At 39.2% G+C, this 26250-nt stretch overlaps 3 protein-coding genes across 8 annotated transcripts in view; 1 reads left to right on the top strand and 2 right to left on the bottom strand.

Annotated features, from left to right (window-relative positions):
- STX19 (syntaxin 19) overlaps positions 1-10752 on the bottom strand; it is a 37508-nt gene extending 26756 nt beyond the window's left edge. For both annotated transcript variants that reach the window (XM_019923007.3, XM_073804379.1), the window contains exon 1: positions 10718-10752. The gene's annotated coding sequence lies outside the window, so the exon portion shown is untranslated. The remainder of the gene's footprint in view (positions 1-10717) is intronic.
- Positions 1-23287, top strand: part of ARL13B (ARF like GTPase 13B) — an 83488-nt gene extending 60201 nt beyond the window's left edge. For 4 of the 5 annotated variants that reach the window (XM_073804377.1, XM_073804376.1, XM_073804375.1 and 1 more), the window contains 4 exons: positions 238-463; positions 2844-2960; positions 3931-3999; positions 22425-23287. In XM_073804377.1, the coding sequence (XP_073660478.1) occupies positions 238-463; positions 2844-2960; positions 3931-3999; positions 22425-22501 (489 nt within the window). In that variant the 3' untranslated portion in view covers positions 22502-23287. The remainder of the gene's footprint in view (positions 1-237; positions 464-2843; positions 2961-3930; positions 4000-22424) is intronic. The other variant, XM_033855932.2, reaches the window with a different exon arrangement.
- LOC141278600 (protein NYNRIN-like) lies at positions 11375-19406 on the bottom strand. The gene is made up of 3 exons (XM_073804374.1): positions 19266-19406; positions 17989-18181; positions 11375-16365 (listed from the first exon to the last, which is right to left on the bottom strand). Exon 3 carries the CDS (start codon positions 16091-16093, stop codon positions 13718-13720), a length of 2376 nt encoding a protein of 791 aa, XP_073660475.1. The 5' UTR covers positions 16094-16365; positions 17989-18181; positions 19266-19406; the 3' UTR covers positions 11375-13717.
- Positions 23288-26250: the final 2963 nt, after the last annotated feature.

The following is a 26250-nucleotide window of genomic DNA, read 5'->3' as shown; positions in this document are numbered from 1 at the left end:
GGTCATCTCTAGATTGTGAAATTACTGGTAATATTTGTTTTCTTTCTTTATACTATCTCTGTTTTCTGAATGTTTGACATTTAGCATGCTTTAATGATAGACTCAACAAATAATTTTTTAATAGAAATATCACATTGCCTGGAAGTTACAGAATGCTCTTGGATTATTTGATTTCTCCCTGAATACTATCTTAGATATGACTATTATATTAAAAATGATATATTTCATTTTTGTCAGAATGAAAAAAAACTTGAAAGAGAGAAAAAGAGGCAAAATATGGAGGAAGACAGTGATGGCTGTCCCCTGAAACATAAAATGGACCATGAGCAAATAGAGACACAGAGCCAGATCAGTGACAGTAGCCAAAAAAACAATGGGTTTGGAATAGTAGAAAATTATAAGGAGGCATTAACACAGCAGTTGGAAAATGAAGATGAGACAGACCAGCAGTCATCAGAATCAGGTGATAAATCTAGTTATTAAAAATATATATACTTATTTATTTTTATATTTATTTTATTTATTTTTAAGTTTTATATATTACATATAACATAAATAATATATATAAAACTTAAAAATACCTCTTTCATTTGTCATGATTATTTTCATAAAAAATGTATCACAAGATTTTTCATCTCCAAATGCGTTATTTATCATGGTTTTCTCTTGAATTTTAGGTAATCATTAGTCAGTTTGCTAATTTATGTTTTTATTCATGATGCCTTAAAATCTAGTCCTTTGTAACTTAAAAGAATTTCAGCTGAAAATTCATTTTCAAAAATTTGGAATATTGCACAGCCCCAGGAATCTTTGGAACATATTTAAAACCTTTAAAGCTTTTGGAGGTTTGTTTTGTTTTTCTTAATCCTCATAATGTTATGATCAGCATCATTTCCTTTATTTGCTTGTTATTTCTATAGGATGCAGACATAATCAATTGAACATTTTGAAAGTTTTATCAAATAGCCATATTACTCTTATTTTAATATTATACAACATCTTCAATTCATAATTATTTTACTTTTTCTAAGTGGTTATGTAATTTAACAGGAAGTTCACATCTTTTGGTATCATAGAGAGAGCCTCTGCCTTTGGACTCAAGACATCCTGCGGTAGCATCCAGACTTTCTCACCTACTAGATATATGTTACGTTATATAGTGTTCTTCAGTCTTCGTTTCCTCTCTAAAATGGGGTTGTCATCTTTTTTTTCACCAGGCTTTTAGGTTTACTTATAATAAAAGTAACCCTATGGTGTTCCTAGCACAGGGCCTGACACATGGGAAATACCCAATAATCATTGCTTCCTTGCCATTCCTAGTTAGCAGTATGGTTCCATGGTATATAAGAATTTTTGTACAGTATCAAAGAGTTTATGAAAATAAGATCTCAGTCCCTGAGCTGCAGATTAGCTCAATGGATATTTTGCTATATAGAAATAATTAGATTTGAAAGTTATAGTTTTGTAATTTGGGAAGTTAGGGTAGCCACATTTGTACCCATATTGCTCTATCAACAGTGTAAAACAAAAAGTAGACTTAAAGTGGCCTCTCAATATATTGGAAGAACTCTTTCAAACACTAATATGTTGTTAAAGAACAAAACGATTTGGTAGATGATTTGAAAATATTATTTAACACAGCACTATGCTATTTACCATAGCAGTCCTCGGGTATATTATTCTCATTATACAGAATAGGAAACCAGGGCCTTGGAGAGGTTGAGTAATTTAAGATCATACGTCTCATCTGTGGCTGTACTGAGACACACTTCCCTCAACTTCAGGTCCTCTGCTTCGTATCCTATGCTTGTCCATGACCCTGTTCTACTGCCCATCCGAAAGTACCATATGGTTCTGGAGGTTCTCTTTCCTTTCTCCCTGCTGTAAAGCTTACAGCTTTAATTGTAAAAAGATGTCTCTGTTTCTATCTAGAGTAAAATGTCTCAAGTGATACTAATTTACTTAGAAAAATAATGTTTCTAAATATATTTGTATTTCTCATTGCTTTATAGGTTTCATAGATGTTGGCTGCTTGTTGTGTAACAGATAATTTCCATTTTAGAAAATGTATTATATATATAAATTTAGCAATTTGGGATTGTCAGTGAAAATATTTCAGTGACTGTGATGTTTGGTTATTTAACTACTATGCCATCTTGGTTCACGTTGTTAAAGTTTACATGTTAACAACACAGATGCATTTAAACTGTTCATATGTGCTTAAGTGAGAATCTGTAAATAGTTATTTTTAGAAAGATTACAAATTCAATTCTGTAACGTCTAACAATGTGAGTTTTGGTTACATATATTTATATTGGGCATATCTTATTTGGGGGTTATTTTCGTGGATAATGTGTTTAGATTTGATTGGGGTGCTTTTTCACATTTCAAAGGATTATTTTTGGACTATACCTAGAATCATTCTGTATATCCTATTGAGACAAACCAATTCCTCTCCTTTTTCTCCAGGTCATTCTGAGTTTCATGGAAATCCCTGCAGCTAGATAATTCCATTTACTTAGTATGATATTTGGGGAAAAAAATATTACTTTTGGAAATACCGACTTTTTTTGTATTCCAAATCACCTTTCATAGAACTTAAAATATGGCTTTTTGCCATTTGTGTCATATTCATCAATCATTCATCCAATAAACCATCACTTAAAAATTTATTCTTAGTAAAGGCAAGTTCACAGTTCATTATTGGTAACAATTTTTAAGTTGAATTGAAGATATATTCCTATGGTAATAATAATATCAGTATTCTAATTCTGTTCTTTAGTTTTTATTATAGAAGTAACTTCTTCACAGAGGCATAAAGTTTCATGTTTATATTCTTACAGATAACAGTAAAAAGAAAACTAAGAAGCTAAGAATGAAAAGGAGCCACCGTGTAGAACCTGTTAATACAGATGACTCTGTTCCTAAGAGTCCAACACCACCCCCACCTCCTCCTCCTGGTGAGTTAATTGATGTTGATACTGAATTTAGAAATACTGCTTTAAACATTGAAGAAAAAGAAAGAAATTATGCAGTTTTCATTCAGTATATTTATTATCTTGTGAATTGTGAAAAAGGTAGAATTTTTTGCTCCATCTACTTTGTTCAGAATTTATCAACGTAAATATCTGTTGCTTTTTTTTATTCAGAAAAAATGTTTTATGAAAGTAAAAAAATAAGTAAAAATTAATAAGAAAACTTTACCTAAGCACTTCTTATAATGGATTCAAGTCCTATTTGAAATATCAGTACCCAGATTGCTAAAAGGAATTTAAGTTTAAGGAATGGATGGCTAACATGAGCTTTTAAAAAATTAGATCTTTCATCCTGAAAGTTAACATTTGAAACCAAGATGTGTGAGTGTTTCCATTATATTTCCAGCATTCATGCCGACCTTCTAAGCTGTTATGAGGATTAAGTGGAATACTGCATATAAAGCACTGGGACATACTAACTGCACAATAATCGTAATTTTTTAGCACTGGGCATAGTACCTCACATACTCAATAAATATCAAACGTATATATTTATAGTTCCCTTTTAGCCCTGCTAGAAGGCGTTAGATGGTAACATTTTCCTTTGAGAATTATTTTAAGACTCATTTCTAGTATTCCATTTAATAAGTGTACATTTCTTTTAGTCTTTGTTGGGGGTTAGAATAGTAGCCTAAGGTTATTTATGATGGTAGTGAGGATGCTTATATTTTTAATGAAAGGTAAATAAAAATTTTAAGCAGATATTACCAACCTATAATTACATTTTTAAATAGAAGCCATTTAAAATGGGTTTATGGTTATTCAGTACTGCATCATTCAGTATATATGAATTGATATTGAAGTTATATACATTCCTGTCAAGAAAGGGATCCTCTCAACAGACCTAAAGAGATATTGTTTAACAGTGTTTTTAAATGTTTTTCTTTTTCTTTAGTTGGCTGGGGAACCCCCAAAGTCACTAGACTTCCAAAACTTGAGCCTCTTGGTGAAACACGTCATAATGGTAATGCAAAAGGATCAGTTTTCAAAGCTCTACGTATCACATTCACTTTTCTTTACCTCATTACTTCAACAAACTTTTACTTTTGGAAGCCTTTCAAATCCACAACCATCCTTTTTCATTATACTCCACTTTTTTTCATTTATTTATTTTTTTATTCTTAAGTGCCCTTTGCCTTTATATAATTTGATTTGACCTTTACCTTAGAATACAGAGGTAAAGACCGTCAGAGCTTGTGTTTATCCATTATATATTAATGTAAATAGTTGTGAAAGGGAAAGAGTTTTAAATATCTTAAATATGAGACAGTACATTTATAGTGTTAAAAACTTCATTGTCCTATATATGCTCAATATACTCAATGATAATGTCGCATAATTGTTCTTTCTCTGCTTCTAATGATACTCAGCTGCTGTATATTACAATGAAGTAAAGAGTAACACAGTTTGTAAGATCAGAGACCAAATCAGTAAGCCAAATAAAGTTCAGCTAAATAGAAAGTTACTAAAGGCTTCATTGACTAAAGAAAACACTTTTTTTTGGATGAAATTAACACAAGGTTTAGTACAGCCAGTATAGGGCATAAGAACTTCACCTGGAAAACTAGAGAAAGGACAGTTGGGAGTAGAGAACTGCCTTATACAATAGGCAGAAGTTCTGATTTCAGACCATCAGCCCAGATTCTTTTAATAAAATATTTCTAAAATGCAGAAGGATAATTTTATATATATATAGTAACTCAATAAACTTCTTTATCAAGAACATTTCATTTCCTTTCTGATAGCTCTGTTTACCTGATCTAGAACTTGGTTTCCTAAGAAGACCCATTTACTAGGGAAAAAAAAAATCAGAAGTTTAATCTTTAGAAAAGCCTTATATATAATTTGAAATTATATTGAACTGTGTAAAATATTTTATTCAAAAAGTATATAAATTTAAATGTGCTGGTTGCTTTCTTTTTCTGAATACTGTGTCAATAATGAAATATTTCTTCATAATCATTAGTGAAAATTAAAAGGTTTTTTTCAATTCTAAAGACAGAAAGTTTGTCCTTAGACCATATCAAAATCACAGTGAAATCACATGTCTTTTTGGTTGCTGACTTTACATCATGATGTTTTTATTGACTATAATAGGTTAATTCCTGTTTTATTACACTCTGAAATTGTGTATGCTAGACTGCATTATCAGTTTAAATATTCACTGTGTTGTTAGAAACAATTAGATAATGCTAATATATGTGTGTATAAATACATGTGTGCATGTGTTTATACACAGATATATTAGCATTACCTAATTGTTTCTAACAACACAGTGAATATATATAAATACACATATATAGAGAAAAATATTAATTTCTCATATAACAGGTACTATTTTTTCTTACTGAATTGGGCATCCAACAAACAACTGTTTTGTATCTGACACCACCTGAAACATTGGTGATGCCAAGATGAATAAGACGTAAATTCTACTTTTCTGGGGATCCTAGTCTAACAGAAAAGATAATACTCCAGCTTACTATAGGATATGTGACAATTCACAATATATGGTAAAAGGTTCTATGGTGTATAATTGGAGTACTGTGCACAAACTGCCTAGACAGTGAAAGTGGTATTAGGACTGGCTCTTTGAAGAATGAGAAGAGTCAGTAAGTAGAAGGAACAGACTATTCAGAGGTGGAGAGGTGGGAAAAGACATCGCTTATTTGGAAAATAGTATGAAGTTACTTGTGACTAGAGCTTAGGTTCATGTAGATAGAATGGATAAGAAAGAGGAAGTTTAAAGTTATAGAGAGTGCTGATCTTTGAATTATGGCTTATAGCCAGATTGTTTAGGGCCTCACATGTATGTTAAGATGTCTGGACTCACTATAATTTTACAGGAGACACTATACATTTTTAGCAGAGAAACAGTATTATAAGGTTTATTGTTTAGGATAATAATTTTTGTCACACTGTAAAGTATAGACTAGATTGTGGTCACACCTGAAGTAAGGATCCCAGTTAGAAGCTGTTGCAGTAGTCAGAGTGAGAAGTGAGGATAGGAATTGAAATTGAGAATAAAAATGTATGCAAGGAATATATGAACAGTTATAAGTACTATATAATGAATGGATGTATGGGATAAAAGGAGAGAGGAACAGGAAATTATTTGGCTCAAGGAGCTAGAAGGTTGGTGCTATTTCTAAGACTGAAAATACATGAGGAGGAAGGAAACCTGCTCTGGAGGTGTCTGTAGGCTTATCTATTTGGAAATTTCTATAAGCCAGTACAAATAAGATTCTGGAGCTCTGGAGAAAAGGGACACAGGTGGGTGGGAGAGTATGTAGGTAGTTTGTTTTCTCAGTTGTCATCGCACAATAGGAACGCTTTGTTCTGTAATAGATGTTCTGTAATTGGTTACTGAATGAATGCAGTTGAAAGAATGATAGTTACCTGTTTCTGAGGGAAAGTATGTAGAATAAGGAGAAAAGAACTAATGGTAGCATCTAGGGGGAACATTATAGTTAGAAGCAAGTAAAAAAGAGGTTGAAAATGGGCTAAAAAGGTTGCTTTTTGTTTTTGCTTTGTTTTTCTTTGCTTTCCTGTATTTATTTTTAAATTAGAACCCTGGGAAAGAATTATAATCAGTTAGTTAAGTTTAAGACCACCATTGTTCTAATATATCAGTTAATTTTAAGTATGTATCAATAAACTTAACTTTTCAGAGCAAAGAATTAGACATCCTAACTTCACAAGTTTTTAAATACCTGTATTATTTTTTCTCATAAATTTTAAGGCAAAGTATACCTTATCTAGGTAAAAAAAGATGTACAATCAACTCTGCTTTCATTAACGGAGAAGAAAGTAGGTATAATAAATTTAAAATTTTAATTAAAAAGCTTAAATTAGTTTTTAGTGTTTATCACGAGATTTTCATCTGAGATGCTGATAGTTGCCAATTTTATAATCTCATTCTCTTCTCTTCCCTAACTTTGTACACATTTATTTGAATGTGGTTGTTGGCAAGTAGACAACAGATACATGACAAACAAGGGTAAATAATTAAAAGTTAACTACATTTGGGTTTGGCATTTAAAATTTACTGAGATGAAAAACAATTTGTTGTAGTCAAATTAGGAATTAAGGCAGATTCTTATTTGTTCTTTGATTAGAGACATTTACCTTGATGGCAATTTAATTTTATTACTTTTCTAATTTCCTTTATTTTCTGTAAACTTCACTCTGTGTAACAGGTAAGACAGATGCATTCTTCACTTTGTAAATACTCTCAATCTGTACTTTATCAACATGTTACGTGTTATACATTATGAGAAATAAATCCAAGATTCTGTTAGCCAAAAATACCAAGTGCAAAACTAAAGAATATTTTCAAATCTTAAAATATGAATCAAGATTAAATTTTGTATGTTAAAAAAGTTTGAAGCCCTTTATAAAAATGGGTGTCAATTAATTTGGTCATATCAGTTGGGCACTATAATCAACTTATATCCCCTACATTTAAGGCAATAAGAAACCTATTTTGTGTAGAATGGTTTAATTCTGGCAGTTAAATACAGAATCACATTTAATCAAAAGAAACTTTTTCTTTGTGATGATTAAATTAAATACAGAATTAAATTAAATACAGAATTATTCTGAAATAATACAGAATCAACTGCAAAAAAAAATAATTTCTTGGGAGGGAAAAAGATACTTCTTGACATGTGGATGTGATTTATCTTTTTAGTAGGGTACTTTTAAATTCCAGAAGTAAAACATAATAGAAACGGTATTCATTCTGGTTTAATCTTGAGTTCTGTTATGTGTTATAATTCTCATTAATTTTGAAATCAAGAAATTAGAAAAGGCATACTTTAAATTTGTCAAATAATTGTCTCTGTTATAATTTTAATTATAGCAATAGTAATAACTGTATATACTATGTGACTGGCATATTGCTAAGCACTTTAGGTACATTATCTCATTTTAATTCTTCTAATAGCCTTGTAAGATGGGCAGTTTTTTGTGTAAGGAACTTATACCCCAAGGTCACATAGCTATAAGTGGCAAAATCAGGATTTGAACTTAGGTCTGTCCAGCTTTGAAATCCATACTTTGAATTCATTATATTATACTATTACATTAAGATTTGTTAGAGCATCATTGCAGCTTAGTAGTTGCTTTAAATTTATAGTTGCTTGAACAATCATTTTCTGCTAATATTTTTAAAGAGGCAAGAGTATACAGTTTATTATTAAAAATTTTTTTTTTGTTAAGTAATGATATAGCTGTGGCAAATCAAGTGTTGTCTATGGTACACTCTGGTAGAGGCTGCAAACTGATGACACAAGGCAAATCTGACTGTTTAACCAAACTGATGACACAAGAGCAAATCTGACTGTTTAACCAAACTGATGTTCAAAATGTTTGAAATAGGGGGTACCTGATGGTGGTATGTCTCATTACTGGTGGTGTTAACCTTGATCATTTGGATAAGGTGGTATTTGCCACATTGTAAAATGTTACTGTTTTCCCTCTTTGTAATTAGTAAATATTTTAGAAGTGATTCTTTGAGATTATGCAAATATTCTGTTCTCCACAAACTTTAGCCTACTAGTTTTAGCCTCCATCATTGGACTGTGTCTGCAATAATTATTACTGTGGTATTTGCCTAATGGTAATTTTCTGTTTCTCTTTCTTACATTGAAATTTATTCAGATTCATTATTTAATTTATTTTTTCCTTCCAGTTTTATTGAAATATAATTGATTTAAAGCACTATATAAGTTTAAAGTATACAGCATAATGACTTGACTTACATACATCATAAAATGATTATCACAATAAACTTAGTGAACATCCATCATCTCATACAGATAAAAACAAAAGAAAAAGAAACTTTTTCCTTGTGATGAGAACTGTTAGGATTTATTCTCTTAACAACTTTCATATATAACATACAGCAGTGTTAATTAATTAATCATGCTTTACATTACATTCCTAGTACTTACTTATTTTATAACTGGAAGTTTGTACCTTTTGACCACCTTCGTCACCATACAAAGATACTACATTATTATTGACTATATTCCCCACTCTGTACATTTCATCCCTGTGACTCATTTATTTTGTAACTGGAAATTTGTACCTCTTAATTTCCCTCACCTACTTCACTCATTCCCGCCCCCACACCCTACTGCCCTTGCTACCCACCTCCCCTGTCCAGCAGCTATCTGTTTGTTCTCTGTATCTATGACTGTTTCTGTTTTATGTTTGTTCATTTGTTTTTTTTTAGATTCCACATGCTAGTGATATCATACAGTATTTGTCTGACTTGTTTCATTTAGCATAATACTCTTAGGTCTATCCATGTTGTCAAAATGGTAAGGTATCCTTTTTTTTTTCCTGGCTGAGTGGTATTCCAGTGAGTGTGTGTGTGTGTGTGTGTGCGCGCGTGTGTTTGTATGTGTATCACATCTTCTTTATCCATTCGTCTACTGATGGGCACTTAAGGTTGTTTCATATCTTGGCTATTGTGAATAATGCTGTAATGAATAAGGGGGGTGCACATATCTTTTTGAATTAGTGTTTTTGTTTTTTTTGGAAAAATACCCAGAAGTGGAATTGCTGGACTGTATGGTAGTTCTATTTCTAATTTTTTGAGGAACTTCCATACTGTTTTTCATAGTGGCTGCTGTGCTGTTTACTTTCCCACCAACAGTGCATGAGGGTTCCTTTTTCTCCACATCTTCACCAACATTTGTTATTTGTGTTGTTTTTGATGATAGCCATTCTGACAAGTGTGAGATGATATCTCATTGTGGTTTTAATTTGCATTTCCCTGATGATAGTGATGTTGAGCAACTATTCACATGCCTGTTGGCCATCTGTCTGTTTTCTTTGGAATAATGTCTATTTAGGTCCTCTAGCCCATTTTTTAATTGGATTGTTTGTTTTTTTGATGTTGAGTTGTATGAATTCTTTGTATATTCAGATGTTAACCCCTTATTGGATATATCATTTGCAAATATCTTCTCCCATTCAGTAGGCTTTCGTTTTGTTCATAATTTCCTTGCTATGCAAAAGCTTTTTAGTTTGATATAGTCCCATTTGTTTATTTTTGCTTTTGTTTCCCTTGACTGAGGAGACATATCCAAAAAATATCGTTAAGACTGATGTCATAGAGTGCACTGCCTATGTTTTCTTCTAGGATTTTTATGGTTTCACATTTTACATTTAAGTCTTTAGTCATTTAAAATTTATTTTTGTATATGGTGTGAGAAGGTAATCCAGTTTGATTATTTTGCGTGTAACTCTCCAGTTTTCCCAGTACCATATATTGAAGAGGCTGTCTTTTCTCCATTGTATATTCTTGCCTCCTTTGTCATGGCCTTTTTTTTAGTGGCAGCCCTAGAGTTTGCAATATACATTCACAACAAATCCAAGTCCACTTTCAAATAATACTATACAACTTAATGGGTAGTGTGAATACCTGTAATAACCAAAGAATCCTAATTCTTTCCTCCTGTCCCTTGTTTCGTTGCTATCATCCATTTCATTTATATATAAGCATATATATAAGCATATATAAGCATACATAAGCATTTATATATAAGCATATATGTACATAAGATATGCATATAAGTATATATAATCAGATACATTGTTGCTATTAATATTTTGAACAGTTATCTGTTGGATCAATTAAGAATATGAAAAATAAGTTTTCATTTTACCTTTACATATTTCTTCTTTGACACTTTTTCTTTCTTTATGTAAATCTGAGTTTCTGATGTTTATTATTTTCCTTCTGTCTGAAGAACTTTTAACGTCTCTTGCAAGGCAGGTCTAATGGGAACAGATTCCTTCAGTTTTTGTTTTTCTGAGAAAGTTTTTATTTCTCTTTTACTTTTGAGGAATAATTTTGCAGGGTATAGAATTCTAGGTTGGTGGCAGTTCTTTTTTCTCTAAATACTTAAAAAATTTCACTCTACTTTCTTCTTGCTTGCATGGTTTCTGGGGAGAAGTTGAATGTAATTCTTACCTTTGTCCACCTACTGGAAAAGTGGTTTTTCCCCCCTGGCTTCTTTCAGGATTTTTTTTTTTCCTTGATTTTCTGTAATGTGAAAATGATACACCTAGATGTAGTTTTGGGGACATTTATCCTGCACAATGTTCTCTAAGTTTCTTGAATCTGGTGTTTGGTGTTTGACATTAGTTTGAGGAAATTCTCAGTCATTATTGCTTCAGCTGTTGCTTCTGCTCCTTTCTCTCTTCTCCTTCTGGTATTCCCATTACATGTATGTTAGACCTTTGGTGCTTGAACAGTTCTTGGATGTTCTTGAAATGCCCAAGGTCGCGAGGCCCCTCCACAAGACCACCAGAGTCGAGAGTCAAAGCCAAACGGCAAGGGTCATTTATTGCAGGTTCGAACCTGGACCTCCGCGCACTCCTTGCCCGTGACGCTAAGAGGCCCTGGCGGAGATTAGTACAGCTCTTTTATAGACCGGTACAAATATAGTCGCCGATTGGTTGACTTTTAAACAAAGACACTAGTCGCCGATTGGTTGACTTTTAAACAAAGACGCTAGTCACCGATTGGTTGACTTTTAAACAGAGACGCTAGTCGCCGATTGGTTGACTTTTAAACAGAGACACTAGTCGCCGTCTGATTGGTTGGACGGTTGCGGGGGGGGGGGGGGTCAGCAGGCGTAATTATAGAAGCGAGAGCGGCTGGTTAAGTTTCGGTCTCCTGAGGTTTTGTTTCTTAATTAGAAATACTTAAGGCGGGGCCATGGTCGCAAAAAGAAATAGTGCAAACAGGAGGACTGATACAACCCTAGCAGTGCTGCGGCCTCCACCAGCCCAACGGCAGGGCGTCGGGAGGCTGTGCGCCCAACTTCAGGCGGCGCTCCCAAATGTGGCAAGCCCAGCGCCGCGCCCTGGAATGGTCCTTTTTTCGGCCCTCCCCCTCCGGAAAGAACAGAAAAGAAATTCCAGGAAAAGCACAAATTGAATGCAGGGCGTCAACTCAGTCCTATTCTCACCAAACTAGAACATAGCCCCCTCATTCCCCCCTTTCTCATGAACCAGAGGAGCCAATCTTGGGTCCTCAAGGCTCCGTTTCTTCAATTTCTGAGGCCTCGCAGGGCTGATATTGTGTTCTTAATATCATTAGCTGGACTGTATTTATTCTTTCGCGAACAAAATTCATGACTTTACTGAGTATACAGGGGCCTATAGTGAGGAGGAGAAGGAGGCATAGTAGAGGGCCCAGGATGGGGAGGAGGAAGGGGAGCATCCCATGAAATCCTGTCCAAAGGGGATTATCCGCTAATTCTTGCCGGCGGCGAGCTAGGTCTTCCTGGAGCTGGTGGATCTTATTTCTTACAATGCCTGATTTATTTGCATAGAAACAACATTTTTCTTTTAGGGCGAGGCATATCCCACCCTGTTCAGCTGTCAGTAAGTCTAAGCCCCTCCTATTCTGTAGGACCACCTCGGCCAGCGAATCTAATTGGTCCTGTAAGTCCTGAATGGTCCCAGAGAGAGTTTCTACATCTTCTATTAATTGCCTAGACAGCTGACTATAGGAGTGAAGGGAGACCCCAAGACCTGTACTCCCTGTGGCCACAGCTCCTGTAATTCCTAATCCTACCAGGAGGGGTAGGACTGTAATGGCTCGTTTGGTTCTGCCTGCCCAGAGGTCAAAGCTGGGAATGGGCAACGGGGTGTCTCCCGAGATCAGGTCTACATTGGGGAGAAGGGTGGCCAGGGTGCAGACCCCTGTCCAATTCGGGGGTAAATAGGTGTATGCTAGGTTACTTCCACAGACAAAGACAGTGGTATTAGGACTACAGAGGGAGGAGTTCACGGGGATATATTGACTACATCCAGTGGATGAAAGGATTCCCAAGTCAATACTGGCGTTAGAGAGGGAATCGTTCTTGACAAAGCATGAGGTATTAAAGGTGGTTGAAAATTTTGAAAATTGTATGGGGAACGGCTCGGGGAGTGAAGTAGGGTTACATCGTTCGCTGATATTTAAATTGGCGAAGGTGGGGATGGCTATAGGGCGGGGCGGTCCTTGAGGAAGGCAGAGCCAGCAATCCTGTGCTAAGTTGGGGTTGGTGGTATTCAAAAGCGCAAAAGTAGCTTCTAGTATGGACATGGTCTGGGAGTCCAATTCAGAGGGATCGACCTTAGGGAGAATTAGGGGGTGGTAGCTGAGCTGTGGGTACAGATGCCGATAGGCCTCTTCTATTTGTCTTCGGGTTTCTATCTGGCGCACTGCGTCCTGGGGCCCCCCACCGTCTGACATATGTGTGGGGGCCCTGGTATTCCAGCATACCGGGGTCCCGGGGGTGCCAGTGCATCCAGCCTGAAGGTATTTATTATCATCACTAATGGTGGGGCTTTTATTATTCTGTAGTATGGCTGTGAAATAAGTCTTGTTATTGGCCCCTATACATTGCTGGTAAGAGGAATAGCACATGCTATGCATTGATTCCTGGAAGGTAGAACAGGGGCAAGTAGCTCGAGGGGGAAGTGGCTTAGGCTTATGGTAGCATTGCCAGTTTTGAGAGGCCCCGGTAACCCTATATTCCTGAACAAGATACGCAGTTATGCCCCCGCAGTCCTGCATATGAGTATACCCTCGGGGAACAACAGGAGTCTCCATAGTACCTCCCCTGCACTCGCACGGTGCACCATATAGTAGTTGTATTAAAGTATTCTTATTGGGGGGAGGGCCGAATCCTCCTCTCGTGGCCCGAGGGTTGAGGGTTAGGACTATCATTAGGGCTATCAGCAGTACCTTGGTCATCATGGGGGAGGGTACGGCGCAAAGTCAGTTTGAGGGGATTGTTCTTACTCCGGTCAACAGTCCAGGTGACGTCAGCTTTAGTGGACTTGATGAGGTCAGAAAATGGGTCCACCGGCTTGACGTGCGTGTGATGGATCCAGGCAGCTATGCTGTCCACCTTAATGGCTGTCGGCGTTGTCAGGATGATCTGGTAAGGTCCTTTCCACCTGGGTTCTAGGGTCTCTTGTCGATGGCGTTTGACAAGGACCCAGTCACCTGGCCGGAGCTGGTGTGGAGTAGGTGGGGGTCCTGTTGCATATAGCTCTTTTAGTTTGGGCCAGATTGTCTCGTGTATCCGCTGTAAGGCTTGGAGGGAAGACAGGAGATTATTTTCTGGGTCCAATTGGATAAGGTTAGTCTTTAGATTAGGGATGATAGGAGGAGGCCTACCATGCATTATTTCATAGGGAGTAAATCCTAGCTTATAGGGGGAATTTCGCACCCTAAACAGAGCGTAGGGGAGTAGGACTACCCAGTTAGCGCCAGTCTCCATGGTCAATTTAGTCAAGGTCTCTTTTAGAGTTCTATTCATCCTTTCTACCTGTCCTGAACTCTGGGGGCGGTATGCACAATGTAATCTCCAATTAGCCCCAAGTATGGAAGCCAGATCCTGACTTACCTTAGAAACGAAGGCTGGCCCGTTGTCGGACCCTATCATAACTGGAAAGCCATACCTGGGCAGGATCTCTTCTAGTAGCTTCTTAGCTACTATTCGTGCAGTCTCATTCTTGGTTGGGAATGCCTCAGTCCAACCTGAAAAGGTATCTATAAACACCAGTAAATATTTATACCCATATTTGCCAGGCTTTACCTCCGTGAAGTCCACTTCCCAGTAGGCTCCAGGCTGGTTTCCTCTCTCCCGGATGCCAGTGGTTGGCGGGTGGGTGCTGGCATTATGGAGTTGGCAGACTGCACAGTCAGCAACCAGTCGTTCAGTCTTCTCGGAGACATTTTTAATTTTAAGTCCAGTCTGCCTGATGAGATCCTGTAGCCGTCGGGCGCCCAAGTGGGTGCTACGGTGGATCCGTTCAAGGACCAGGGTTCCTAGTCTCTCAGGAAGGAGGATATTGTTTTTAGCGTCCCGCCACCATCCGTCTCTAACCTGGGTTAGAGGAAGCTTGCTCATCCATCTGATGTCATCCTCCGAGTAGTCGGGTTGGGGCGGTAGTTCCCGGGGGCCTGGATCCGGCAGTTGCAGGGGAAGTAATGGTATTGGAGTGTGTGCCGCCTTTCGAGCCGTCTGGTCTGCCAAATTGTTGCCTCGGGTGACTGGATTCGTGGGTTTTTGATGCCCCGGGCAGTGTACAATGGCTAGCTTTTTGGGTTCCCATATGGCCGCTAGCAAGGCCAGGATTTCCTCTTTGTTCTTGATGTCTTTGCCCTCTGCTGTGAGTAGTCCCCGCTCTCGGTATATTGCCCCATGTATATGTGCGGTAGCGAAAGCATACCGGCTGTCTGTGTATATGGTAGCTTTTTGGCCTTTGCTCATCTTGAGAGCTTGGGTCAGGGCAATTAATTCAGCTTTTTGGGCTGAGGTCCCTGGGGGGAGAGTCTCTGCCCATATCACCTCAGTTTCTGATGTTACTGCTGCCCCCGCATACCTCTGACCTTGCTGGACAAAGCTGCTGCCGTCAGTGAACCATGTGACTTGTGCATCCGGTAGGGGCTGGTCACGTAGGTCTTCCCGAACCCCATGGATCTGGGCCAGTACCTCTGCACAGTCATGGAGTGGGGAGTCCAAATCTGGGTCAGGTAATAGGGAGGCAGGGTTTAATGCCCGCGGCGGAGTGTAGCTGATTCTGAGGGGATTTAACAGTAGACCCTGGTAGTGGACCAATCGAGCATTGCTCATCCATCGGTCGGGAGGCTGTTTGAGAACCCCGTCGATGGCGTGGGGGGTGGTGACATGTAACTCCTGCCCCATAGTTAGTTTGTCAGCATCCTTTACCATTAGGGCCGTGGCGGCGATCATCCGGAGGCAAGGAGGCCAGCCGGCAGCCACTGGGTCCAATTTTTTTGATAGGTAAGCAACAGGCCGGGGCCAAGGACCGAGGGGCTGGGTCAACACGGCCTTAGCTATGCCTTTGCTTTCATCTACAAAGAGGTGGAAGGGCTTGGAGACATCAGGGAGACCCAGGGCGGGTGCGGACAGCAAGGCAGTTTTGATCTGCTGAAATGACTGCTCAGCCTCTTCTGTCCATTCAAAGGGCGTCTGCTCTTTGGTGGCTAGGTATAGCGGTTTGGCCATTTCAGCAAATTTGGGTATCCATAAACGGCAGAACCCAGCCGACCCCAAAAATTCCCTCACCTGTCGAGGCGTGGTGGGTCTGGGGATGCGGAGGACGGTTTCCTTCCGTGCATCTGTGAGCCATCGTTGCCCCCCTTTCAATAGGTATCCCAGGTAAGTTACCTCAGGCCTGCAGATCTGTGCTTTCTTGGCAGAGGCTCGGTATCCCAGGGTGCCGAGAGTCCGTAGGAGGTTTCTGGTTCCCTGCAGGCAGGCTTCAGCGGTCTCAGCAGCTATTAAGAGATCATCAACATACTGCAGAAGGGTTACATTGGGGTTTTGTCTCCGGTACTCACTGAGATCCTCGTGTAGGGCCTCATCAAACAAGGTAGGCGAGTTTTTGAATCCTTGGGGAAGTCTGGTCCAGGTGAGTTGTCCGTTTATACCTCTCTCGGGATCTGACCATTCGAAGGCAAAGAGTTCTTGACTTTTGGGCGCCAAGGGTAAACTAAAAAAGGCATCTTTGAGGTCCAGCACAGTATACCATTGTTTTTCTGGACAAAGGGCGCTCAAAAGAGTATATGGATTGGGCACAGTAGGATGGATGTCTATGACCCGTCTGTTAACTTCCCTCAGGTCCTGCACTGGGCGGTAGTCTTTACTGTTAGGTTTGCGGACTGGCAGCAGGGGTGTATTCCAGGCCGACTGGCAGGGACGCAGTATCCCCAGGTCAAGAAGCCGGCGAATATGAGGAGTGATACCAGTCTTGGCCTCTAGGGGCATGGGATACTGTCGGACACGTGCAGGATCTGCCCCCGGTTTGATCTCTATGAATAGGGCTGGGCGGTGTTTGGCTAGTCCCATCCCCCCTGTTTCTGCCCATGCTTCGGGGAACTGCTGAAGCCATAACTCTATATCTTGATTTTGGGAGGGTGGTTCCTGGTGAAGTCGGTACTCATCTTCCAAGTTCAGGGTGAGCACAGATATGGGTTGGTCATGAGGGTCTGTTACGATTGGCCCCTCTGGCCGAAAATGAATTTGTGCTCCCATTTTAGTGAGTAAGTCTCTCCCCAGTAAGGGGCAAGGGCTATCGGGAATGACCAGAAAGGTATGGGTTACCCTTCCCGTGCCCAAGTCCACAGTTCTCTGAGTGGTCCAAAGGTAACGTTTAACTCCCGTAGCTCCCTGGACCCAGGAGGATTTGTTAGAAATTTTCCCGTGGGGCTTAACCAAGACCGAATGCTGTGCCCCTGTATCCACCAGGAATTGGACTGGTTTCCCCTCCACTCGTAGGGTTACCCTGGGTTCGGGGAGGGGGTCCGAACCCCGTCCCCCCTACTTTGTATCATGTGTAAACAGGACTGGGGTGGCGTTCGGTTGCCATTGCCCCTGGTTGGGGCGAGGCTGCCTTTTCTTGGGGCATTCCCGAGCCCAGTGGCCCTTTTCCTTGCAATAGGCACATTGATCTCTATCCAATGGTCGCCTGGAAGGTCGAGTGGCTGGGGGGCCCTCTTGGTCTTTCTGAACAATGGCGGCCAAGACTTTAGTCATTTTCTCAGTGGCTTTAAGTTGTTTATCCTCTGGGGCGTCCCGGTTATTAAAGACGCGCTGGGCGATACGGAGTAAGTCCTGTATCTGTTTGCCCTCCAGATCTTCTAACTTCTGGAGTTTCTTTTTAATATCAGGGGCTGCCTGGTTAACGAAGGACATTACAATGGCGGCCTGATTTTCGGGGGCCTCTGGATCCATAGGGGTATACTGCCTAAAGGCTTCCATTAATCTTTCTAAATAAGAGGAGGGAGTTTCTGTTTTACCTTGCATGATTGAATATACCTTGGCCAAATTAGTGGGCTTGCGCGCGGCAGCCCGGAGACCCGCCATTAGAGTCTGGCGATAAATGAGCAGTCGTCCCCTACCTTCTCCGGTGTTATAGTCCCAATCATCCTGCGGGGGGCGAGTTAAGGGAAAGGCTGCATTGATGAGGTCAGGGTTAGCGGTGGGTTGACCATCATCTCCAGGAACCAGTTTTCTCGCCTCCAGCTGGATTCGCTCCCGTTCTTCGGTAGTGAATAGGATCCGGAGGAGCTGTTGGCAGTCATCCCAGGTGGGCTGATGAGTGAACATAACGCTATCTAGAAGAGCTATCAAGTCTTTAGGATTATCAGAAAAACGGGCATTCTGGGTTTTCCAATTATATAGGTCACTGGTAGAAAATGGCCAATACTGGAGTCGGGGGTTCCCTGTCTCATCGGGAGGGCCTATTTCTCGCAGGGGTAGGGCTCTGGTAGAATCAGGATGGCGGAACCCTGGGTCGCGCTGAGTGCGTCCGCGAGTGCGCCCAGCCGGCCCCTGGGAATTATTTTCATTGGGCAGGGGGACCGGTAGTGCCTCTGCCTCTCGGTCCTCCGGTTCTGGCCTGGGTGGCCCTCCGGGAGGGGCTGCAGGAGGTTCTACCAAGGGGAGAGGAGCAGAGCCAGGAGCAGGAAGGGGGACTGGTTGTGGGGCCACAGGAGGAGATTGATATGGGGGGGGGGTCTAGGAGAAGGAGGTCTTGGCTGTCAGAGAGTATGGGTGCAGTTCGGGTCTGAGGCTTGGGAGGTTTAGTTGGTCGGGCCGCAAGGATCTTATATGACCCTGATGACAAAAAGGGGGTCATCCAGGGAGGAGGGTTTTCTACCAGGTCCTGCCATACCAGGATGTAGGGGATCTGGTCCGGATGGCCTTCTTTTCCTGGCAAGAAAACTCTAGATTTAACTTTTAGGATTATAGGAAGACAAAAGGTACCCTCGGTGGGCCAGCCAACCCCGAAAGTTGGCCATTCAGAGCGGCAGAAGGTAATTAGTTTTCTTCTCCAGATATCCAGACTGAAGTTGTGTCCTCGGGACTTTACATCCCCGAAATTAGCGAGAAGGAGGGAGAGGGGGGTACTCTGTGCTTGGCCCATGTCTAGGTCCTGTAAGAGATTGATTAGAAAAGGTTACTCTGAAAACAAAAGTGATTAAGAGCAGTCCCAATAGCGGAGTCTGTAAAAGGAGGAAGGGGAGGTTATCGCGTGCGCGCTTCAGATGGGCTGCCAGCCCCAGATGGGTCGTGGTGGACGTCTCCAACCACACCCGACTAGGTGTCCTATAGCGCGTCCGCCAGGACTGTCCTAGTCCCCAAAACAGAAGGTACCCTGAGCCGGCTTACTTACCGATCGGTTGTCAGCGATGACCCGTTGACCTGATGTCTGGTGGGCTTGGGGGCATCCCGGACGAGCCCCCAAATGAAATGCCCAAGGTCGCGAGGCCCCTCCACAAGACCACCAGAGTCGAGAGTCAAAGCCAAACGGCAAGGGTCATTTATTGCAGGTTCGAACCTGGACCTCCGCGCACTCCTTGCCCGTGACGCTAAGAGGCCCTGGCGGAGATTAGTACAGCTCTTTTATAGACCGGTACAAATATAGTCGCCGATTGGTTGACTTTTAAACAAAGACACTAGTCGCCGATTGGTTGACTTTTAAACAAAGACGCTAGTCACCGATTGGTTGACTTTTAAACAGAGACGCTAGTCGCTGATTGGTTGACTTTTAAACAGAGACACTAGTCGCCGTCTGATTGGTTGGACGGTTGCGGGGGGGGGGGGGGTCAGCAGGCGTAATTATAGAAGCGAGAGCGGCTGGTTAAGTTTCGGTCTCCTGAGGTTTTGTTTCTTAATTAGAAATACTTAAGGCGGGGCCATGGTCGCAAAAAGAAATAGTGCAAACAGGAGGACTGATACAACCCTAGCAGTGCTGCGGCCTCCACCAGCCCAACGGCAGGGCGTCGGGAGGCTGTGCGCCCAACTTCAGGCGGCGCTCCCAAATGTGGCAAGCCCAGCGCCGCGCCCTGGAATGGTCCTTTTTTCGGCCCTCCCCCTCCGGAAAGAACAGAAAAGAAATTCCAGGAAAAGCACAAATTGAATGCAGGGCGTCAACTCAGTCCTATTCTCACCAAACTAGAACATAGCCCCCTCATTCTCTTTTTTTCTTTTCAGTTCTTTTTGCTTTTTAGTTTTCAAGGATTCTATTGATCTATATCTCTTTTCGCAGCCATGTTCAGTTTACTAATAAACCCATCAAACGCATTCTTCACTTCTGTTACAGTGTTTTTTTCTCTTTTCCCAAAAGCATTTCTTTCTGGTTCTTAGGACTTCCATCTCTCTGCTTACATTTCCCATCTGTTCTTGCATGCTGTCTACTCCATCCATGAAAGCCCTTAGCTGATTAGTCATAGTTGTTTTAAATACCTGGCCTGATAATTCCAGTATCAGTGCCATATCTTGTTTTGATGCTTGCTCTGTCTCTTCAAATTGTGTTTTTGCCTTCTGGACTTTTTTCTTGATAGTCCAGCATGATGTACTTGGTAAAAGGAACTACTGTAAATAGGCCTTTAGTAATGCCATGGTGCTGTGTGGTGGCAGGGGAAGCATTCTATGTTCCTGTGATTAGGTCTCAAGTCTTTTAGTGAGCCTGTGCCTCTGGACTGTTAACTTCATAAGAGTTTCTCAATTTTTTTTTTCTCCCCCATTAAGTGGTACAGAATGGCTAGGGCCAGCTGGAATTGGTTATTGCTCTTCCCCAGGTGGGTTAGGTTCTGATAATACCCCAGCAGGTTAGACTCTGGTTAACTAGTTTCCTCTGAGTGTGGGCCTTGTTAAGAACAAAATACTCCAAGGTATTTCATAATGGTTCCTTTTCCCCTGCTCTGCTGTGAGCAGGAGGGGATTTTTCTCCAGTATTTACTGTGGGAATTTGTTCAGTCTCCTGGAGCTGCATCTCACAATATCGGGGAGGGGGTCCCCCTTATGACTTAATTTCCCTGGAGTTTTTAACTCTCAGGCTGGTCCACACTGAGCATCCAGCATTTTGTCAATCACATTTCAGGTTTTCCTACCTGGGCACTGGTTCCCTCAGCACTTTCCATTCATGAATGTCTGGCCTGGTAAACTGAGACTTCCTGTGTTTGCCTGTCTCTCCAATATTGAGGGCAGTGGTTTGTTTTGTGACCTCCCCTCTCTTATGGATCCCAGAAGAACTGGTGATTTTTTAGTCTGTTCAGCTGTTTACTTCTTGTTAGTATGGAGTGACTTCTAAGCTTCTTAAATGCTATTAGGACTTTGCTAAATTAATGTTTGTTAAGTAGAGCCCCTGGCCTCAGTTCAAAAAGACCAGAAGAGAAATTGAAATAGAGAAATTACTCACAGGTCCTGGAGGAAGTACATGACATGCTTCAAGGGTTCCACAGTGAGAAGTGGGAGGTCAAGGCAAGCTGTAGGCAGAGAGAACTGCAGTACCTGGGCCACATGCCTTTATTAGGGTCTGTGGATGGAGTGCTTTGGGGTTCCCAGGCTAAGGCCAGATTGGTCAGTTTAAACCCAAACAGCGGAGTTTTGGTAAGTTCCTCTGGGGTATTATCTAAGGGAAGGTGAGGGAGACAGTTGATCACGAAGGCCATTGGGGAAGTCATATCAGGAACTTAGCACTTACCTGTGATTCTGCAGGCTGTTTTCTAGAGCATGTTCTTGCATGAGGTGCTAGTATCTACTTAAGGCCCCCACAGGCCACTTGGCCAGACAAAATAGATGCTGAGGCAGCAATACCATGGAGTAGCTTAGCTAAACTCCGGCACATGCAGAACTGGAAATGGGCCCCTGAATATATTTTTAATATATTTATTTCAAGTAATCTTGAACACCTGTGCTTCTAGAATAATTTTTAAGGTAATAGGCCAGAAAATACTTACTGAAGGTTTCCATATGCTATTAAATTGATAAACCTAAATTTATGGTAATTAAGGGCTAGGAACTTATTATGAAGTACAAATTAAGACTGTTTCTGTATCAAATATGCCCTAAATCAATGAACTATATTGAAGCATCATTGTAAAAGATTCCTATGTACCAGAACACTAAGATAATTAATGAATTTTTCTCTGCAAATTCCTAGAAGTAATAGCCATTGGATAAGGACATGGATTGTACAAATACTGATTTTATCAGGGCTTTGGCAATAGGTTCCATAAATTTTAGATGTTTGTTGTTTGTTTTGTTCTAATGTGAACACTTAATTGGAAACAATAATAATAAAATATACATTAAATCAAGTAGAGATTAATTTATAACCTACAGTTATGAATTTACGCTAGTGGTTGTGTTTTGAATTTATTCAAGTTTTTTTGGATTCTGTCTTTTCTTTCCCTTGTCCTCCCCAACCATTGCTTCACCTGTAAAGTCAGAGTGTCTTACGCTTTTAAAGGTGGAAATTAAAGAATTGTGTCAGAAATCTTGATTTACCATAAGACTTGTATATTTTTGGTACCCCTTCTTTGCACAGACTTCTACGGGAAGCCACTGCCTCCCCTGGCTGTGCGACCGAGACCTAACAGTGATTCTCACGACGTCATATCATAACCAGCTCATATGGACGCGCTCTGTTAAGGTCGGCAAGATGAGCTGGAGGACCTTCTTTCTCAAAGGAGAAAAACCCTGAACATCGATGACTTGGGCAAGACAACCGTAGCAGTATCAGTGAGCCAAAGACCTGACTGTTTTGATAATTACTTACCCATGGTCTTCATGGTTCAAAGAAAAAAAAGAAGCAAAATGACCAGCAAATGGGACAAGCATTTGGACCAAGTTAGCAAAAATTAGTGTTGACCCTGATTTATACATCCCCACTCATGGGCATATTCCTAAAGGAAAAGCTGTTCAGAAAAAGAGCCAATGGACTCTGTACACTTTCTTTACTATTTGTTTAATAGTCTTTATTTCTGTATCTTAAACATTTGTAAGATATATGTGCATGGAAAGGGAATTCTTAGGAATTTATAACCCAAATTTTTAACTTTTTATATTTTTCTAAAACTTTGGTTTAAGAATTTTAATTACTAAGATATTGACTGTGCACTTTTCTATAGATGCTTTGTTTAAACTGTGTCTGGAAAATGGAGTTGATTTACATGACAGACATGAACTATACAAACAGGATATATTTATATGGTTTGAGGTATGTTTTATAATAGTACTGTTCTTGAAATATACATCCTAATTTTACCTTATTTTAAGATATCTTTTTAAAATCGATTCTCAGATTTTTATTTTACCACATTATGTTATTTGAAAGCACTAATTAATTAATTGAATTTTTGTTGTTTGTTTTCTTTGGTGATGTTCCCAATAAATGAGAGACACTTGCAATACCTTTTGACTTAAATGCTTTTTAAATTAATAAAAATGTTTTCTGAGATATTATTAAAAGTCCCAATAAACACCTCTTTCAAAGATTAGATCTTTTCAGAGATCAGGGTGCTTCTTCTCACTCCCTTGTTCTATCAGAAGCTTCAGTGACTCTTTTAGGTTATTCTAATTCTCTTTTGCCTTGAAATTAAAGGCAAAAAGACCAGAAAAGCTACTGTAGTCCAGAGACTTTATTTTATAACCGGGAAATACTTGGGTACTAAAGAAATAAGAATGAAATGTTGGTTTAAATTACATTTATAAAGAAATAATTCCAAAATAATTACTTAATTTAAAATAATAGTACTTCTCTTACACTGAAGAACGGCATCTATAGGATTCTTCCTCATCTGGCATTTAGACAAACTTTTAGATATATATTTTGAATAATAGATTCAAATGTTTAATTAAAAGCATCCATTTACATCAAGGTGAAAATACTCTAACCCAGCAGTCCCCAACCTTTTTGGCACCAGGGACCATCCCCCACACACACCGTCTGTGGAAGACAATTTTTCCACAGACGGTGGGGGGATGGTTCAGGAGGTAATGTGAGTGATGGGGGGCGATGGGGAGCGGCAGATGGAGCTTCGCTTGCTCGCCCGCCCCTCACCTGCTCTGTGGCCTGTTCCTAACAGGCCAAGGACTGGTATCGGTCCGCAGCCCGGGGGTTGGGGACCCCTGCCCTAAACAGTAATCACCTTGTTAAAATTGGTCAGTTTGGCAACTTGTACTGTTAACAGACTTATACTGGTATCTGACAATAACATGATTAAGTATGTCTAAGACAGTTTAATACGATTATTTACTTTTAAAATTTTCCTTTAGAGCATCACATTTTATTCACATTTTTTAACTCATTGAACGCGTTTATTAATCAGGTCACTTATTACTGTAGTCAGCATCATATGCAGTTTTTTTGAGTTTTGTACATGGGACCTACTTAGCACACTGAATAGAAAAAGCGTTCTATTTCAGATACAAAATTCATAACAACCTAAATTTGATACGTGACTGAAGTGTAAGGAGAAGCAACACAAGAAGACAATGTAAATTTTGAATTGGGTTTTAGAGAAGAAACTTGTTTGTATATCTTTTCTGGTTCCTTTTTGTAAAATTTACATTTATTCATTTTCTAAAGCCTAAACTAACACTTTTGCCATTTTTAATATTCATCTAGTTTGGGAATAGATATAAATCTTTAAAATTTTTGTTTCCTACCAGTGATTACTGTAGTGTACAATAATTACTGAGTCCATTTAATAAAAATAAATAAAAATCATTTTCAAGATTTTGAAATTAAATATATGATAAAATGGAATAAATGTTTTATATCTCTCTCAAAAATTAATTTGTATTCTTAAAGCATTCTAAAAATATTTTTAAAGTTTTGTAAATCCAGGTGGCTTTTAACAAGTAAATGCCTATTTTGTTATATGCTGCATTTTTATTCTTAATCATTATGAATTATGACATTTTCACACAATAAAAATAATTTCATCAGTATGCTGTTTTGCTTTTCATTTGAGAAACTTAAATGATTTCATTTTGGTAACGAAATAAAAAAATTTTTAAAATATGATTGTTGACATTTTAAATCGATAGATTAAAATGATAAATTTTTTGTTACTTTACATGAAAAACTTTTTTCTCTGCATGCATTTTTATATATATGGGAAAGAACATTGTCATTTCAAAGGCAGTTAAACATACATCATATCACCTTATGTTTCTAGATGACTTGATGTCTGTCTCTTGTTAAGATAAAGCTACTAACCAAAAGATAGTTTCACTTTTTTGAAAGATAATTCTCTATACTTTTATGTGTAAAATGCATATATAACATATATACAATTGTGTATGTAGTTGATTTAAGTAGAAAACGTTTTAGAAGCAACACTAGAAAGAAATGTTGCAAAATGCTAATAGTGAATTTTTTAGTTATTGGTCATGTGTTTTCCTCAATTTTTCAAGCTAGTTTTTTGTAATTTGTCTACTTTTATAATGGAGGAAGCAAATTCATAATTTTGTAAAAATTAAGTGCCATGTTTTCTGCAAGTTTAAAATGAAATGCTCTTTTAAGTGCCAAATGATGGAATAGAATTCACCTAATTTGTAAAACTTTCTGTGAATAGTAGAGAAACATTCAACAATTGAATATGCCATTATATTTGAGGCTGATCTCTTACTGTGTTCCTTTACTATGGCAATATTTTATTTTATTTGAAACTTGGTTCTATATGTTACGCTTTTTATGTTACTTAGTTTCTCCCATTCCACACTAAAGAAATACTATGCTTCCAGATGGCAAAACTTATCAAAAGTGAAACTGCTTATACAAATAAAGCTGTAGGTTATACATTTTGTTATCCTTGGCTTTACTATTTAAGTTTTTCTCTAACTGAAGTATACTTTGCAATTGAGATTCTGCTAATACTGACCTTCTAATTTATCAAGAAATACATTCCAGTGGATCAAAAAAATAAATTCATATATTTCAAACCTTACATTAAAGAATGGTGTAAATTATCAAAATAGCAATAATCCATTGTCTTTGTGGAAACAATAATAGAAGTCTATTTTTTTGAGAAAAAATAGTAAATCAGAAATGAATTTCTTTTAATGAAGGGGATCAGTTTATATTAAAGGGAAAATATGAAGAAAATCATTTGCCAGTTTAGAGCATGAGTTGTAAATTCCTTTTGTGTGCTGATGAGGAAACAATTTGTGTTCTGGGTAAATGAACCAGTGGTCTCCAAATTTTATACATCCTCTTCAGTAAGCATTTTTAGTATACATTAAATATAAAGTTACTGCATTAGTTTGCTAGGGTTGTCATAACAAAAATTACCACAGACTGGGTGGCTTAAACAACAGAAATTTATTTTCTCATAGTTCTGAAGCCTGAGTCCAAGATTAAGGTG

The sequence above is a fragment of the Tursiops truncatus genome, chromosome 4, assembly GCF_011762595.2.
Source record: "Tursiops truncatus isolate mTurTru1 chromosome 4, mTurTru1.mat.Y, whole genome shotgun sequence".
Classification (NCBI taxonomy): Eukaryota; Metazoa; Chordata; class Mammalia; order Artiodactyla; family Delphinidae; genus Tursiops; species Tursiops truncatus.
This window is presented reverse-complemented; position numbering and strand designations above follow the sequence as displayed.